The sequence below is a fragment of the Lithobates pipiens genome, unplaced genomic scaffold (assembly GCF_037356315.1).
Source record: "Lithobates pipiens isolate NorthernLeopardFrog02 unplaced genomic scaffold, aLitPip1_a1.2 Scaffold_16, whole genome shotgun sequence".
Lineage (NCBI taxonomy): Eukaryota > Metazoa > Chordata > Amphibia > Anura > Ranidae > Lithobates > Lithobates pipiens.
The window spans coordinates 277,519,003-277,537,514 of record NW_027507748.1 but is presented as its reverse complement, the minus strand read 5'-3'; the positions used below and the strand labels follow the sequence as shown (position 1 = coordinate 277,537,514).

General features: G+C 40.3%; 1 protein-coding gene across 9 annotated transcripts in view; it reads left to right on the top strand.

Annotated features, from left to right (window-relative positions):
• The window catches only part of NAV1 (neuron navigator 1), a 269,078-nt gene that overhangs the window by 63,176 nt on the left and 187,390 nt on the right, over positions 1 to 18,512 (top strand). For all 9 annotated transcript variants that reach the window (XM_077481467.1, XM_077481466.1, XM_077481464.1 and 6 more), the window contains exon 2: positions 9,653 to 9,755. In XM_077481467.1, the coding sequence (XP_077337593.1) occupies positions 9,653 to 9,755 (103 nt within the window). The remainder of the gene's footprint in view (positions 1 to 9,652; positions 9,756 to 18,512) is intronic.

Here is an 18,512-nt window from a genome sequence, read left to right as displayed (position 1 = left end):
CTGAAAGGAGTCTCTAAGCATTCTAACCGTTAAAAAAAAGTTTAATTCTAACGGTGACTCATTCTCACTTCATTCTCACTGCCAGCAAGTAATATTTTATTTAGATGTGATGTATCAGAATGAGAGCAGTAAAAAACAAAATCAAATATGTGGGTTTGTGTAAACACAAAGCCAACAGGATCTAAAATGTATAAAATGTGTGCTGGAATTAGACCATAGACCATAGACCATAGACGAGTCGAAAAACAAACAAAATCGGTGTTGATTATGGAATCGTTCATTTTTTGCATCATTAGTGTGCAAGCTGTGACATGCAATTTTCGTGTCGCAATCAAATGTGTCTAATCCAACAAGCTGTTTTTTTTTATTTAATCAAAACAATTGATTGCACAATTACCATATATGTATTCGACTTTTGACTTGGCCTGCTTAAAGAGGAGGTCCAGCTCACCTGTCCAGGGATCTTGCAATGTGAGCACCCCAGCAGATAAGCAGAGATACTACTTTTGTGTGGAGCTCCACTTTAAGAAGGGCTGTACCAGTCATGAGAAGTTTATGTAGTACTGCCATTCTCATCCAGGGCTCTCATGGGTTTGTCCAGCTGTGGCTGACTGACTGACAGTTGGCGCATGCTTCCGGGTCCAGTTGCACTTGGCAGAGCATCACACCAATGATCTTTTAGCTGTTGGTAAGAATAGGATTATGACTTCTGCTGTAAGTAGAGCTTTTTTCCCCACTGACCACCATTGTAAGGGCTTTCTTGCCACTGATCACCAATATGAGGGACATTCTTTCCACTGACCACCATTGTAGGGTTCATTCTTCCCACTGACCACCAATGCAAGGAGCATTCTTCCTGATTTATTTCAGCAGAGGTCACTGGAACCTAATACTTATTTCAAGGGTTTCTCGGGGGTAAAATGATGAGAAAGGCTTAGTTAGTATAAAATAGATACAGCTACACAGAAAAATATTCAATGCTCACTTCTATGGCGGCAAGTGGGTAGCACCAATCACAGTATGGAACCATTGATTACATTTATTTGCTTAATTCCCTCTAGTGTGCTTTAGATTTGTTACAAAAATATACTGTATGTACTTTATTTCCTTTACTCTTCAGCCCCATCTAGTGGCCATAATAAGGTATTTCACATAATAAAATAACAATCGTTCAAAGAAAGAACATAGCAACTAAGCTATGAGGAAAGATTAGAGGAAGAGATTTCATCTCCAAATACGGAAAGGTTTCTTCACAGTAAGAGCTGTGAAAATGTGGAATAGACTCCCTGCAGAGGTGGTTATGGCCAGCTCAGTGGATTGCTTTAAGAAAGGCCTGGATTATTTCCTAAGTGTACATAATATAACTGGGTACTAAAATTTATAGGTAAAGTTGATCCGGGGAAAATCCGATTGCCTCTCGGGGGATCAGGAAGGAATTTTTTCCCCTGCTTTAGCAAATTGGATCACGCTCTGCTGGGGTTTTTTTGCCTTCCTCTGGATCAACTGTGGGTATAGAATTGGGTATATGGGCTGGTATATTTATTATGTGTATGTATGTGTAGGTATATGTAGTATATATGTATGTATATATATATATATATATATATATATATATATATATATATGTATATTGTGTGTATGTATGTATATATATATATATATGTATATGATATGTATAATTTTTTTTTTTTTTTTTTTTTGGTTGAACTGGATGGACTTGTGTCTTTTTTCAACCTGACTAACTATGTAACTATGTAAGCACATTTGTTTTTGTTCAATTCACACAGACCGAATGTACATGTTGATTCAGTGGATGAATGGCTATGCATTGTTTTTGTAAATAGATCCCTTAATGTACAGTATATGTTGGTAATACATCTGGCCATTTTTCTAATAGTGGCCATAGAATGGCAAATGTCTTACTGCAAATTTACCAGCTATGAGACATCCTATTTTGATCTTCTTGAGAACTGACATGTTAGTGAGCCACTTATATTGAAATATTTGTTGTTTCCAGTGAAAATGAAATGACTGCCTATATGTGTCACATCCAGACTGTATTTAGCAACATTTTGGACAATCTCCTCCCTAGTCTTGCTCTGTGCAATGTATAGTTCACCTGAAGGTTATGTACAGTATATATATATATATATATATATATATATATATATATATATATATATATATATGTATATATATATATATATATATGTATATATATATATATTTTTTATTTTTTTTTTATTTTTTTCAAGGAAACTGAAGCATCATGGTAACTCCAAGCCACAATGGTTTTAGATGGAAATGCATAAGAGCCTGGTGGGGAATGGAATCCTGTTCTATTGTAGCGTTTATGGCAGAGCTTTAGTCTGGTTGCTGCCGGTGATGCTTGAATTGATGTCATTGCTTGTTTTCTGGACAGTGTATGGACAACTAGCAAATGATAACTGTGTATGGTGTAATTACTTTTCCTGTTGTTTTCACAATTTGAATGCAGCTGTGGACAACATATTGTTCTATTGAACTATTTTAGGGTAAATGACTATTACAGACATCTTGAAGTGTACTGAATTGGGATTACTGGCAGGAACTGTGAATAGGAAACCTCTCCCTGTGGAGTTTTATTATGTGGCTTTTACACAGCCATTTGTAAATAGTAGTAGCAATTCATTTCTACCTGTTACTTAGACAGCATTCATTCATAGCATGGTTTATGATGTATGTGATGACACTGACTTGACATTGTATTTCCAGTTGTGTTCCCTACACAAGAAGAACTTTAGGAATGAATGCTCTACGGTGAGGGGAAAAAAGTATTTGCTCCCCTACTTATTTAGTACGTCCGCCCACTGACAAAGAAATGATCAGTCTATAATTTTAATGGTAGATTTTTTTTTTTTTTCAAATAACTTTTTCTTTATTCATTTAATACAATGCGATACACGTCAAACTGTACACTGCAGCATTTAGAGTAACACAAAAAAGAAAAGTGGCAATTAGTCCATGCATGTCGACCTATTGAGTATGACCCCCTGGAGTAGGTACAGACCAGTCCGAGGGGGCTCCACCGCGGTCATTAGGGCCCTCACTGATATTCAGCCTATATATCCTCAGGTCTCTACTACCATCGTGAGAGCCCATGCGGAAGTAGGAGGTGGTAGATTTATTTTAACAGTGAGAGACAGAATAACATCAAAAATATCAAGGAAAATGTTTTTCAAAAAAGTTATAAATTGATTTGCATTTTAATGGGTGAAATAAGTATTTGATCCCCTATCAGTCAGCAAGATTTCTGGCTCCCTGGTGTCTTCTATACAGGTAGTGAGATGAGATTAGGAGCACTTTCTTAAAAGGAGTGCTCCTAATCTCAGCTTGTTACCTGTATAAAAGACACCTGTCCACAGAAGCAATCAGATTCCAATCATTCCACCATGGCCAAGACCAAAGCTGTCCAAGGATGTCAAGGACAGGATTATTTAAAAAAAAAAAATAAGATTTGTCTTTTGTCTGAGACTTAGCTAGATATGTAAAATTTCCAGAAAGTTTTTTTCCCTGTTTTTTTCTGGAAGAAATTTAAATAGAAATTTTACTAAATTGAAAGTTATTTTGTTACACTGGTAACGTGACATACAGTGTATATATAAGTATTATTTAAATAACAGTAGAGCTTATTTAGTAAATAAACTAAACTTGCTTTTTAAAATGTATTTTTATATTGCAAATCGAATAACAAGGACTGTATTCGTTAAGAACATTTCAACTATACATGAGAACACCCCCCCCTCATCATTTTTAAGCTTCCTGCCAATATGTATTTTCAGTTATTGACAATGCTTATCCAGAAGCATGTATTGTTCTCGCAAGAGCTTGATCAATATTCTCCTGATTCTCCGGTGTCTATAAATAGGTATTATGCATTTGGCAATGGTTTGCAACACTTCCTTACTATAAGATGCACAAGCTCCTTGTAATTTTATTCTGGTCCTTGGTTTTTAATTCCAGTATTTTTTTGTGTCTTTAACCGGTTCACCGACCGGCCCACGCCGATGTACATCGGCAGAATGGCACGGCTGGGCAAATGGGCGTACCTGTACGTCCCTTTAAATTTGCCGCTGTGCATGCCGGCCGGGACCTCCGTGAGTCGGGTTGCAGGTCCCACGGAGTCGATTGCCGCGGGGATACTTGCGATCGTCTCACAGGGAGGAAGAACAGGGAGATGCTAATGTATATAAGCATCTCCCTGTTCTGCCTAGTGACACTGTCACTGATCTCTGCTCCCTGTGACCGGGAGCAGAGATCAGTGACGTGTCACATGTAGCCACACCCCCCACAGTTAGAATCACTCCCTAGGACATACTTAACCCCTACACTGCCCCCTAGTGGTTAACCCCTTCACTGCCAGTGCCATTTACACAGGAATCAGTGCATTTGTATAGCACTGATTGCTGTATAAATGGCAATGGTCCCAAAAATGTGTCAGAAATGTCCAATGTGTCCGCCATAATGTTGCACTTAGGATAAAAATCGCTGATCGCTGCCATTACTAGTAAAAAAAAAATTATTAATAAAAATGCCATAAAACTATCCCCTATTTTGTAAACTCTATAACTTTTGCGCAAACCGATCAATAAAAGCTTATTGCAATTTTTTTTATCAAAAATAAGTAGAAAAATACATATCTCCCTAAACTGAGGAAAAAAATTTTTTTATATATATTTTTGGGGGATATTTATTATACCAAAATGTAAAAAATAATGCTTTTTTTTCAAAATTTTCCTTTTTTTTGTTTATAGTGCAAAAAATAAAAACTGCAGGGGTGATCAAATACCACCAAAAGAAAGCTCTATTTGTGGGAAAAAAAGGACATACATTTTGTTTGGGAGCCACATTGCACGACCGTGCAATTGTCAGTTAAAGCGACGCAGTGCCGAATTGCAAAAAGTGCTCTGGTCTTTGGCCAGCAAAATGGTCCGGGGCTTAAGTGGTTAAGGGAACCTCTGGCATACAAGGATGTGTTTTGTCATTGTAGCATTTGTAAAATAATATTTCTTCTTACATTTGTAAATTGCAGCTTTTCTCTCTGCAGAAATTGCACTGTGGAAATGTTTCCTAACTCTAGATGTTGGTCATTTTACTGAGAGGAGAAAAGGAGAAAACCATGTACTGACCAAACTATAGTGAAACATTATGATGTGATGGTGGAGAACATAATTAGGAATCATTTAAAAGTTAAATAAGATAATTCAAGGTTAAATAAGATAAACTAATTTGTCAGCGAAATGTATCCACTTACCTGTCAATTAAGGCCTGAAAGGACAAACACTATCATTTACTGTAGCCCAACAATCACCCAACTGTAGGAGGTACACGATGAAGCCCACAAGCAAACTAAACTGGGGCCTTTCCCCTAAAATGCCCCCTAGTGGCAGAATGCACATTTCTCTTATTTGAGAACTGCATTAAAAACATCGTACAGTGTTACTTAAACTGTATCCCAGGATTTTCAGTCTTCAGCTGAGATAACTTGCAATAATTAAAGGCTTTACATGTTATAACATTGAATACCATGTCAAAGATATATTACTTGTCATTGTAAAATAACATATTCCAGGCCTTTTTTTCCAGGCCTTCACACCTCTAGTCTTAACACAAAGTTGATGGCAAATGTTATAGATGTGTTATATAATAATGAAAAGGTCAGCCCACCAAAAACTGATATTTCATTTGCTACGGGGGGGGGGGGGGGGGGGATATATATATATATATATATATATATATATATATATATATATATATATATATATATATGAAATATATTTTATAAATATGATATAACATGAAATGTTGCCCATACTACTCAAATGTTAATTAGAAAAAAAAAAATGCCTTTGGCCACTAAACTGTGCCAAGTACATAATAAATTCCCAGCTAGTGCCAAGTACAGATTTTTTCAAATCAATGAAAAACATTTGTCCAGCACAAGAATTGGCTTAATTACAATTGTTTTATGCCCCATTTGCACAGAATGAATGTACATGCACATTACTATTGAAAATGAATTTTTTAGAAATAGCCCTGCCCAAGTGTTTCCAGATATATTCTACCTTGCTTTTTCAGGATAAATTGGACTTTCATTTGGTGGTTAAAGGTTGTTTTATCATCAAAGGAAAAATCTGTCTGTTTTAACTATTTTTTGCCATTACTATGATCATGGGGATATCACAAGTGGTTCTGAAACACAAAAAGCGGGTGGAACACCCTCAAGTAGATAGGGACAGGTACAGATTTGGAAATTATAAGATGCAAAGGGCTTTCTGAGTCTTCATGGGTCTACCTGTATTAAAAATATCATTTTTTGTGGATTGGTGATTTAATATAATGTATACCTATATTTAGGGGTTTTTATATATATATTAGTGTGATTAAAGTAGAATCTATTTTCAGCCCGCTCTGGCACAGTCATGTGACCCAGTGACTGTCAACCAGCAGGGGAATGGAGAAAGCTCCTGACAACAGCTGTAAAAGCTGGGAGTTATGGTGTCACTCATAGGCAACCATGGTGCAACCGATGTTGGCGGGACATTCTCTCTCCTGCAGCCACTGCTGGCTGACACGGGGAGCCAGTTCATGGCTTTAGCTGGAATTCTACTTTAAGTAATTATTGTGCGTGTATAAATATGCAGCATGGCATTGGAAGTTTTTTTTCTGTCTTTGTGGAGGTAATGTAAAATACAACATGGTACTAACTGTTGAAAATGCCACTACACAGCTGATTTATTTAGGTGCAAACAAGAAATAACATTTTATGCAGCTAATGTTTGGCAGGGTAGAAGGGAATCCTATAGGGTTACAAATAGCAGCACAAATAGCACACATCTCATGTCTATGCACAACCTAGCTGTCTATATTGGCCACACAATCACATTTTTATAGAAGAAAAATAAATCTGGAAAACAGTTCAAAGAAATCGTTGCCTCCATCCAAATCATCTTGTTAGGCTTATGTTCTCTGTTTCTGTCATATGAGGACAGTATCTTGTGTTAGCACAGTTTGCATTCCTGCCGCTGTACAGCTAGATTTGTGACCTCAGTTCCCACTAAGGCTTTCTGCATGGAGTTTGATTGTTCTCCTAAACTTCCTTTAGTGAATGTCAGTGATGGAGACATTAGATAGGTGCCTTCAGGGATAAGTATTGTAAAGTGCTGTATAATTTGTTAAACTGATATATTTATATGCAGCATAAAAGAATTACAAAGTATTTGGGCCCTTTTGATAGAAACCAAATGTGTTTTTGGACCAGTGTGCTTTTTTGGGCCTATTTTACGTCAGCGTGTAATGACGACATGCATTTTGTGATTAGACAAGTTGAAGAGCATAATTTTAATTTTAATTCATGATTTAACAGTCTCTAACCTTGAAATGTGTTGTAAAAGAAGATACAATAGTGAGAGAGTGACAGAGCTGCTACACCAGGGGTCGTCAACCCCTGGCATGCATGCTAAACACAGCACGAAGCCGCATATATTTGATGGAACGCAAATAAGTTCTGGGACACCCTCCCACACATTAACAAGGCCAGCCACCTCCCGCTCACCTCATTTGGTCGATTTTGTTGACATAGAATCTGATGTTCAGCATGACCGGATCTAGTGGGTGCTGTGTCTACCCAGATTTCAGTTGGATGTCTGTGCCGCTGTACCTCTGCCCTGCTAACCCCCATAGTCTGCCATGCTGAACCCTGTCCTCTGCCTTGCTAAACTCTGTCCTCTGCTTTGCTGACCCCTATACACTGCCCTGCTGACGCCTGTCTTCTGTCCTACTGACTCCTGTACACTCCCCTGTTGTCCTCCAATCCTCTGCTTTGTTGACCCCTGTACACTGCCCTTCAAACTGCTGACCTCCCATCCTCTACCCTCTGACATTGTTTACTGCAACCCCACAGCAGACAGGCTAGATCTGTTCCTGATGTTGAAATGGATGCCCCAGGCTGCCTGCTCTCCTATTGGACTGGTAATTAGCAAGCTGTTGGGAACTACTAATTTAGAAATGCGGCAATTGGAATTGATCTGAAGTGTGAAGGTGCAGAAATTGGGCTGATATGAGGTGTAAAGGTGCAGGTATTCGGGCTGAACTGAGGTTTGATAGTGCATGAATTGTGACTGATCTAGGGTGTAAGGGTTCAGGAATTGGGGTGATCTGAGGTGTGAAGGTACATTCATCTGGGCTTATTAGAGATTTGAAGGTACAGAAATTGTGGATGATCTGAAGTGTGAAGTGGCAGGAATTGGGCTAATTTGAGCTCTGAAGGTGCACAAATTGGGCCTCATCTGAGGTGTGAACGAGCAGGAATTGGCTCTTATCTGATGTGTGAAGTGGCAGAAGGTGTAAAGGTGCAGGATTTGGGGTGATCTGAGGTGTGAAGCTGCATTCATTGGGGTTTATTTGGCATAATGCAGTGTTATGGTCCCTGCAGAAGCCTTGATGATGTCAGAGGACCCTAGACCGCTGGAGTGGAGAAGAGGCAGTGGTGACAGGTTTAGCAACCTAGGAACCTGCAGGAGTGGTGGATCGGGTATATAATAAGTGCTTTTCTATATCCCCCAGACTTAAATGAGCAGTTAACCCTTGCAGTGTGGGTGCAGCCCCACTGCACAGTAGGTGTTTTAGTTTTACTGTTCAGCTTTAAGGCCTAAAGTTGCAGGCTCCAGATGCACAAAAGCTTGTTTGTCTGGGCTTCTCCTGTGGATCACAAGAGTGCAGTTTGTTTTGCACTCCTGTCACCCACCCGTTTTCAGCTGTCGGCTGATGTCAGGTCCAGGTTCGGTAAGAATCGTGACCATATGGTCAGGATCCGCCCAAAGGCCTGGATTGGCACTTGGTTCAGCCTCTTATCATGCCGCTGAGAGCCTGAACCAGCCGCTCCCGCCCCCTTCACAGCCCAGCACTTCAGTGAGCGTGGAGGGCCGAAGCAGAGCAGTGAGACTGGTTCTGTTAGTGCCAGTGGGGGACAGATGCTACATTGGACTGCTGCTGCATCCAGCTAGGTAAGTATGATTCACCAAATAAAAGTGAACGCCATACTTCTCTTTTAACGTATCAGGAAAAAAAAATGCATCTTTTGAATCTCAATTTCAAATATTCAACTAAACATTTTCACTGTATTTCAATGGGTGAAAGGCTGTGGTGGGAAAGTATCAGCTGTACAGTTATATCATGCCTAACAGTAATTTAAGGAATATAAGTTCTAACAAATGGCTTCTTAACATACAAGGTATTTTTTTCTCACTTTTTAAAATACTTGTTACCAGTGGTAATTTGAGGGTCCCAACCCATATTTCCTCTAAACCAACCGTCTACTCCCTATGATCTCTAATTCTAGCGCTGAGGCCCCGAAAGAGGCACTAATTCAAACCTGCTGTGGGAAGTTTGCCTGCGACCATATACTGAGGTAAAGCAAGTAACACCTCCCTCACAGCAGCCCTCTAAATCCTCAATTCAAAGGAAAGAAACTGTCTGTAATTAATGCAAGTTACTCATAGGTCTTAATTTATGGATCGTCAACATTTTGTTGCTCTGGATAGCATCTACTGAAGAAGTGGAAATGGTTTGTATGCAGCTCTGTGCTGAAACGCTGTCTCTTTTGTTTTGATAGATCCTGAGACTCAGAGGAAACGAACTGTTCAAAATGTCTTGGATTTGAGGCAAAACTTAGAGGAAACCATGTCAAGCCTTCGAGGTTCTCAGGTAACACACAGGTAGGTGACCATTACCTATTAAAATATAATTAACTTTGTTAGTTTGTGATGTTATAAAATGAATATATGTAATGGTATATTAGTAAAAAAATGGCTGTGTATTATAGTTGCCACCTCATCCCTTTAAACCCAAACACATATTAATTACACAGGTTCTGAGGCTAATTTAATGCAGATAAGGCACCAAGCGATCAGCCACAGAACCTGTGTAATTAATATGTGTGTGGGTTTAAAGGGATGAGGTGGCGACCCTACTCTGTGAATGTGGCTGTTGTAGACTGAGGCTGGGTTCACACTAATGCTGGTTGCAGCCCACAGCAGGGGTCTGGTGTGTCCCTGTTCTCCATTTCAGGGATGAATTTTTGCCTGAATTTGGACCTGAAACTGAGCCAAAGTCACACAGGACTCCTGTGCAAGTCACTCTGCAGCCGCCACAGAGATGTGTGCACTGGCTCCATAGAGAGCCGGTCGCAATCTCCTGTCATGCAAATTGGATGCGGGGAAACCCGCATTCCAATTCACACTAGTGTGAACACAGCCTAAATAGTGTGGTCAGGAGCAAAAAGGGGAACACAGAAAAAATAGAAACAGCCTTCAGAATTGTCTTTTTCTAGTGATAGTGTTGTCCAGTGGTATAACTAGAACCTTCAGGGCCCCGATGCAAGAAACCATGAAGGGCCCCCCTGACAGGGCCCTTTACTGCGAGCTTGGTGGTGGAACAACAGGGCCCGGTTGCAAGTGGGTGGCTGCGTGCAAAGGAACAAATTTCTCCATTTCCCGACACTTCTCCACCTCTCCCACCAGGCGTTCAGCGGCTTCAGGAGGAAAATGGAGAGATGTCGGTGTTTCTCAATCTTTTTCCAGTCAGGGCACTCTTTAAGTATACCCCTAGGTGAATGGGGCTGCACTGCAACCACTCTGCAACTGTGTGCATTGCATTGATGTCTGACATCAACTCTGAAATTTTTGGCCTCTTCTCCATGTAAATATCCTAAAGGCTGCAAAAGATGTTTGTAAATTTCCTTGCATGAACCTCCCCTTTCAAATCCCGTACAACATTTCAATGGGATTAATATCAGGGCTTTGACTATGTCAGTCCACTGTCCATGTTTTAATTTTAAGCCAATCCTTGGTGGATCTGTTAAGCTGTATTCTCACTAGTGACTAAGGCTGTTACGAATTGTTGCAGCAGTTCCTGCTGCAACTTTCAGCAGCCTGGCCTGTTTATTATAATGACAGGTCGCCAGTGGCTGTTTTGGCTGTGCTTCTCCTTTAAGCACTAGCCGATGTACATCCTCACTTTGGGGATGAATACCGTTGTTACCCGGTATTGTCGTTTTTGGCCGGCGGTCCGGTACAAGATAAAAGTGGTCTCTGTGGTGGATTCGCCGAAAGATCACTTTCATCGGCGGCGGGAGATGGCCCCCCTCTCCCACCATGATCCAGTTCCGTCGGCAGTGGCGGAGGCGATCCGGTCCTTTTGCCGGCTGTGCATGGAGACGAGTGAGGGGAAGATGGCCGTCTCCATGACACTGCAGGGCCGAAGCAACGTCAAAACGTCACTTCCGCCCATAGCTCTTAAAGGGCCATTTTTATTTATTTTTTTGTAATTGCATTACATTGAGATCTGAGGTCTTTTTGACACCAGATATCATATTTAAGAGGTCCTGTCATGGTTTTTTTTCTATTACAAGGAATGTTTACATTCCTTGTAATAGGAATAAAATTAACGCAATTTTTCTTTTTTTAAAACAGTGTAAAAATAAAAAATAAAAGGTAAAATAAATAAGAAAAGTTTTTTTTTTTTAAACGTGCCCCGTCCCGCCGAGCTTGTGTGCAGAAGCGAACGCATACGTGAGTAGCATCTGCATATGAAAATGGTGTTCAAACCACACATGTGAGGTATCGCCGCGATCGGTAGAGGGAGAGCAATAATTCTAGCCCTAGACCTCCTCTGTAAACATGCAACCTGTAGAATTTTCTAAATGTCACCTATGGGGATTTTTAAGGGTAAAAGTTTGTCGCCATTCCACGAGCGGGAGCAATTTTGAAGCGTGACATGTTGGGTATCAATTTACTCGGCGTAACATTATCTTTCACAATATAAAAAAAAGTGGGCTCACTTTACTGCTGTCTTATTTTTTAATTCAAAAAAGTGTATTTAAAAAAAAAGTGCGCTTGTAAGACTGCTGCGCAAATACGGTGTGACAGAAAGTATTGCAACAACTGACATTTTGTTCTCTAGGGTGTTATGGGAAAAAAATGTATAATGTTTGGGGGTTCTAAGTAATTTTATAGCAAAAAAAATGTTTTTAACTTGTAAACACCACATCTAAAAAAGAGGCCCGGTCCTTAAGTGGTTAAAGAAGAACTGCAGTCTACTCACATAATTTGTAATAAAAACATCTTTGCCATTCTGAAGCTTCCCTCCAATCCCTTTACATATTATTTTATATATACTGTGATTATGTACTTGCCAAATATGCTGCTGAATTCTCCCTCCACTGAGTCTGAATGCAGCCATTTTAAGTGTGGGCAGCTGAACTGTTGCTTGTTCACTTCCTGGATTTACACAGAGGCATACCTCCAGCTCTGCAGCTCTCATTGGCCCTCCTTTGATTCATACACCCTCCCTTCCTGGCAAATTCTCATGAGAGTGAGAGAGAGCTATGCATGATATCATAAGCCTAGGATTTTTACCAAAAAAGAAACACTGTATATAGTATTTTTTTTCTTCAATAGATTTCTTATTGATTTTTAAGCATAGAATGAACAATCCAGTATATTAACATATGTTGCTAGTATCAAACATCATATTATTTCAAGTGACATACTGTATAACTGGGAACAGAAGAGGTAGGTACAGTATTCAAAGGTATCATTAACATATCCATTCCTGAGAGTACAGATAGTGCACATGGGTATGGTACAAAAAAAGAAAAGCGAGGAGAGACACTTGGTGACATCCCCAGAAATTTAAATCAATTGTTTACGCATCTTTCATAGCAATTGGACCACAAAATTCATGACTTTTTCACTGAGATAATGGACTTTATTAGTAGTAACCAGAAGCTCATACGTGTGGCGGGTTTGTGTTGCTGCAATAACATCTATCAGTGTTGGAGGAGTTTTAGCTTTCCAGCATCTAGTCAGTAATAGTATGGCTGCAAGTAGGATGTGAGTAATGACCTTACGGTTAATAGGGGGAGTACGGTCTGTGTTTAGATTAAGTAATACTAAGTCAGGTAATGGAATGTGAATCCCTGAGATGGTAGTCAACAATGAGAAAACGTCAGTCCAAAACCATTCCATAATATACGTTTCAGCGTTCCCACAAGGTCACACCCCCTCCAGCATTTTGTAGAGATATTGCCTTTGTATTTTGCTAGCACTGAAAGTTTAAGGTACCATCTGTGCAATATATTTTTTGAGTAATTTCCCAAAGATTTGCACTTATTAGTAAGTGTGCATTTTCTCCTAATGTGGCGTATAAAATAAATATACCCTTGGCTACACTCGAGGTTGGTGTTAGGTACACCCATACCCATGTGGGAGTGGTTGAAGCATGGACCTGGGGGTTATGATAAAGACAGTGGGCAATCTGAAGGTATTGGTATGTATAAGCTATTTACTGTCAGAAAAAAAATGTTTTACTATCTAAAGTTAAAACAACAAGGGCAGAGGATTTGATAGATGGAAAGATGAAAAAATGATTAAAGATCCGCTTTAACCGCTTGACGTCCGCTCTATAGCCGAATGACGGTCACAGCATGGACCTGAATTTCAGGGAGGCCGTCATATGACGGAGTGCGCTGTGATCACCGAGTCACTGAGACTCGGGTGCTCACTCATCTGAGTAAGGAGCCGGTCCCGGCCCCTTAGCATGTGATCAGCTGTCAGCCAATGACAGCTGATCACATGATGTAAACAAAAGCTCGGTAATCGTTTATTTTTCCTCCTCATGCTGACAGTGTGAGGAGAAAAAAAATCCGATCACCGGTTCATCTGCAAGGGACATCGGTTCCGAAGAGGCAGAGACAATTATACCACATCTGTGCCCACCAGTACCCCCTGCCAGTGCCACCTGCTATTGCCACCTGCCAGTGCCAACAGTGGCCACCTGTCAATGCCCACAAGTGCCACCTATCAATGCCCTCTAGTTGTGCCAATCAGTGCCACCTATCAGTGTAACTGATCAGTGCGCATTATTGCCACCTATCGGTGCCCATCAGTACTGCCTCATCAGCGTACATGAATGAAGGAGAAAAATTACCTGTTTTAAAATTTTATAACAAAAATAAAAAAAGAAAACATTTTTTTTTTTTATTTGGTCTTTTTACATTTTTTTTAACAAAAAATAAAAACCGCAGAGGTGAGCAAATACCACCAAAAGAGAGCTCTATTTGTGGGCAAAAAAATGGGTACAGTTTTGTATGACCACGCAATTGTCATTCAGAGTGCAACACCGCTGAAAGCTGAAAATTGATCTGGACAGGAGGGGGGTTTAAGTGCCCAGTAAGCAAGTGGTTAAAGTTTGCCATATAGCAGTTTTACTTCTACAGGATGACTCAGGATGATCATGTATATATACCATTCATCCAGAAAGTATTCAGAGCACTTCACTTTTTCCACATTTGGTTATGTTACAGCCTTATTCCAAAATGGATTAAATTCATTATTTTCCTTAAAATCCTACAAACAATACTCCATAATTACAATGTAAAAAAAGTTAGTTTGAAATCTTTGCAAATTAAAAAAAAAAAAAAAAGAAATAAATCACATAAGTATTCACAGCCTTTGCCATGACGCTCAACATTCAGCTCAGGTGCATCCTGTTTCCACTGATCATCCTTGAGATCCTTCTACAACTTGATTGGAATCAACCTGTGGTAAATTCAGTTGATTAGACATTATTTGGAAAGGCACACATCTGTCTATATAAAGTCCCACAGTTAAAGGTGCCTGTCAAAGTACAAACCAATGAATTCTCTGTAGACCTCTGAGACAGGATTATATTGAGGCACAGATCTGGGGAAGGGTACAGAAAAATGTCTGCAGCCCTGAAGGTTCCAATGAGCACAGTGGCCTCCATCATCCATAAAATCAAAGAAGTTTGGAACCACCAGGACTTTTCCTAGAGCGGGCCACCCGGCTAAGCCATTCGGTGAAAAGGGCCTTAGTCAGGGAGGTGACCAAGAACCTAATAGTCACTCTCACAGAGCTCCAGCATTTCTCTGTGGAGAGAGGAGAACCTTCCAGAAGAACAACCATCTCTTCAGCACTCCACCAATCAGGCCTGCATGGTAGAGGGGCCAGTTATTGAAGCCATTCCTCAATAAAAGGCACATGACAACCCGCCTAGAGTTTGCCAAAAGACACCCGAAGGATTCTCAGACCATGAGAAACAAAATTCTCTGGTCTGATGAAATGAAGATCAAACCTGAATGGCTAGTGTCATATCTGGCGCAAACCAGGCACTGCTAATCACCTGGCCAGTATCATCACTAAAGTGAAGCTTGATGGTGTTAGTATCATGGTGTGGGGATGTTTTTTAACTGCATGAACTGGGAGACCAGTCAGGATCGAGGGAAAGATGAATGCAGCAATGTACAGAGACATCCTTCATGAAAACCTGCTTCAGAGGACTCTGGACCTCTCGACTGGGGCAAAGGTTCATTTTCCAACAGGACAACAGCCAAGACAACAAAGGAGTGGCTACAGGACAACTCTGTGAATGTCTTTGAGTGGCCCAGCCAGATCCCAGACTTGAACCCGACTGAACATCTCTGGAGAGATCTGAAAATGTCTGTGCACATACCCTCCTCATCCAACCTGATGGAGCTTGAAAGGTCCTGCAATAAAGAATGGGAGAAACTACCCAAAATAGGTGTGCCAAACTTGTAGCATCATACTCAAAAAGACTTGAGGCTGTAATTAATGTCAAAGATCCTTCAACCAAGTATTGAGCAAAGGCTGTGAATACTCATGTACATGTCATTTTAAAAATGTTTTTTTTTTAAATAAATTTGCAAAGATTTCAAACAAACTTATTTCACGTTGTCATTATGGGGTATTGTTTGTGGAATGTTGAAGAAAAAAATGAATTGAATCAATTTTGGAATTTGTAACATAACAAAATGTGTAAAAAGTGAAGCGCGGTGAATGCTTTCCAGATGCACTGTACGTGATCCAACTGTTGCGGGTTGGCAGAGCATTGATTAAACAACATGATTACACACAGCGGGAGCCAATCAGCGGTTACCGCAGACTCGATGTCCACCGGTACCCGACGATCATCAGGCAGAGAGGCAGAACAGCAGTCCGCCTATGTAAACAAGGCAGCTTGCCATTCTGACAGGAGGGAAGGGATGGAATTTGTATCCCTGCAAAGCACTGAAAAATTAGCTAGGCACACAGTTAACCCTTTGATCGCCCCTGATTTTAACCCCTTTCCTGTCAGTGTCATTAGTACAGTGACGGTGCATATTTTTTAGCACTGATCAATTTATTCGTGTCACTGGTCCCCAAAAAAGCACCAGTGTCAGAATGTCCACTGCAGTATTGCTGGCGGCTTCAGTGTGGGAGTGTGCAAGAGAGGAGATATCACTTCCCTGGCATTTCCCAGCCATTGTAGGTTGTCCCCTGCACACAGCATTCGCCGCTGGAGACCGGACTGGAGTGACTGCAGAACAGGTAAGTATAGCAGTTTTTGCTTTACAATGCTATATTGAGTAGGCTTACAATGTGGCAGAGAGTAGGTTTAGCGTTAGGTTTTGATAATGCTTCCACTTTAAACCAACCTCAAACCATAACCTGCTTCACAGTTGGCATGAGGTTCTAATCCCAAAGAGCTGTATTTGGTTTGCAGTCATCAGTCCACATCATAATGTTCCAGAAGGCCTGATCACTGTCTAATTGTTTAATGACAACCAATCTTGATCTAATGTTCTTTTTGGACAGCGAAGGCTTTTTCCTGGCACACTGCCTGTGCAGATTAAATAGGTTAAAACTTTTTTGATTATAGATGCTTGCAGTTTGACACCAACTTTCTCAAGAGTTGCCTGCAGATCCTGCAGTTTTTTGGAGGTTTCCTAGATGTTTAGCATCAAATGGTCAGCTCTTGGGCTGACTTGTCAGTCCTGGTCAAATTAGCAGTTGTTTGAAACGTTTGAAAGTAAAATACTTTACATACAATGGAGAAAATATTTTTAAATTATTTGGCAATCTTTGTAAATTTTTTGCCAGGCTTCTAGACATCCACAACCTTCCTTCTGAGGACCTTAAAGTGCTCCTTTTGATCTTGACATGATGACACAACAAATGCTAGTAGCGTATGGCCAAGGCTTTTTCCAAAGCCAAAGTTCCATTTCATTCTTCACTCATGTGATCAATTTTTAGCCAACAGCAGGATAAAGCCCTCTGTTAACTGACGTCACTCAGCTAGTCCAGGCTTGGAAAAGATTCCAACTATATGGTCAGTATCCTCCCAGAAGTCTGAACCGGCAAGTGGTTGAGCCTCTCCGCAAACCCCCGAGAGCCTGAGCCAGCCCCTCTCGACCCCTCTACAGCCCAGCGCTCCAGTGAGCGCTGGAGGGGAGAGCAGACAGCAGCTGACTGACAGTTACGGCTCTCTGCTCAGAGCTGAGCGATCAGCAGAGTTTGATCTCTTAGTTCTCACTGCAGAGACGGCAGGGGACTAGCAAAGCATAAGTGACTATTTTTTTTAAATCACAAATTTCTGTTTTAAATTAGACAAGTTCCACCTGCATTCTTGCTAAGGATGTTCTAGTCATTGGCACCTTATCTGGAACTCATAATTTCTAATATGGTGTTAACCAGAACTCTGTGTTTGGTAATTCTTGCACTTTTTTGAAAAAATTACAGATAGTTTGTTATTGATCATTCCCAAGGAAAAGCTAATCTTGTACAGCATTACCTGTGTTGGGGAGAAACTTTTTGGAAATGATGCAGCGACTGGTACTATAGGTATTATACAAATAGGGCATTATACATAATGTGGCCAATTCCCCAAGAATAGTGACTCCATTTTGAGATAGCTCTTACTTTCAAAACACAAGAGCACTACTATTAAGCAGTGCCTGTGCAGCCAGTTCAATACCTGTTTGCCGCATTTAACTATTGATCCAGTAAAGAAATGTGCCTGGCACTTGGGTTATTGATCTTTCTGAAACAGATTTAGCTTGTCTATAGACGTACACACAAGCACATGCACTGCAGCTGTTCATGTAATTGTCATCTATGGCTATAAGCACACATACCCATTGAGCTGTTTTGGCCAACAGATGCTGGAAGACATGCTTATTTAGAAAATGTATATAAGTAAGTTGTAAGGAAAGACACAGATTTTACTGCATTTTTAGTGGACAATGCAAGTGTGTCAGCTTTAGTATTTCTATACTAGGGTGAATTACAGTTTTGAGTAAACATCTGGAAATCAGTTTTTCATGTAAATGTAAGAGGTATTTCTGCTTTGTATGGTTTTGGATACTGTGATAATACAAAATAGTAATATCCTCCAAGAACAAAACCATAAAAGGTAGTGTAAATTACATGCAGCATCACCAAATGGTGAATCCTGGCACTGCAGTGTGGTCATTCAATTAAGTGGGGCTGGCTGTGCTGGTAATACTGGCAAAGTCAGGCTTTAGTCTTCCCATCAATAAAAAGACTACTAAGAAACGAATGCTTGAGGATGTTTTGAATATTCTCTGTATTTCCAAAAGAAATAGTCAGAAA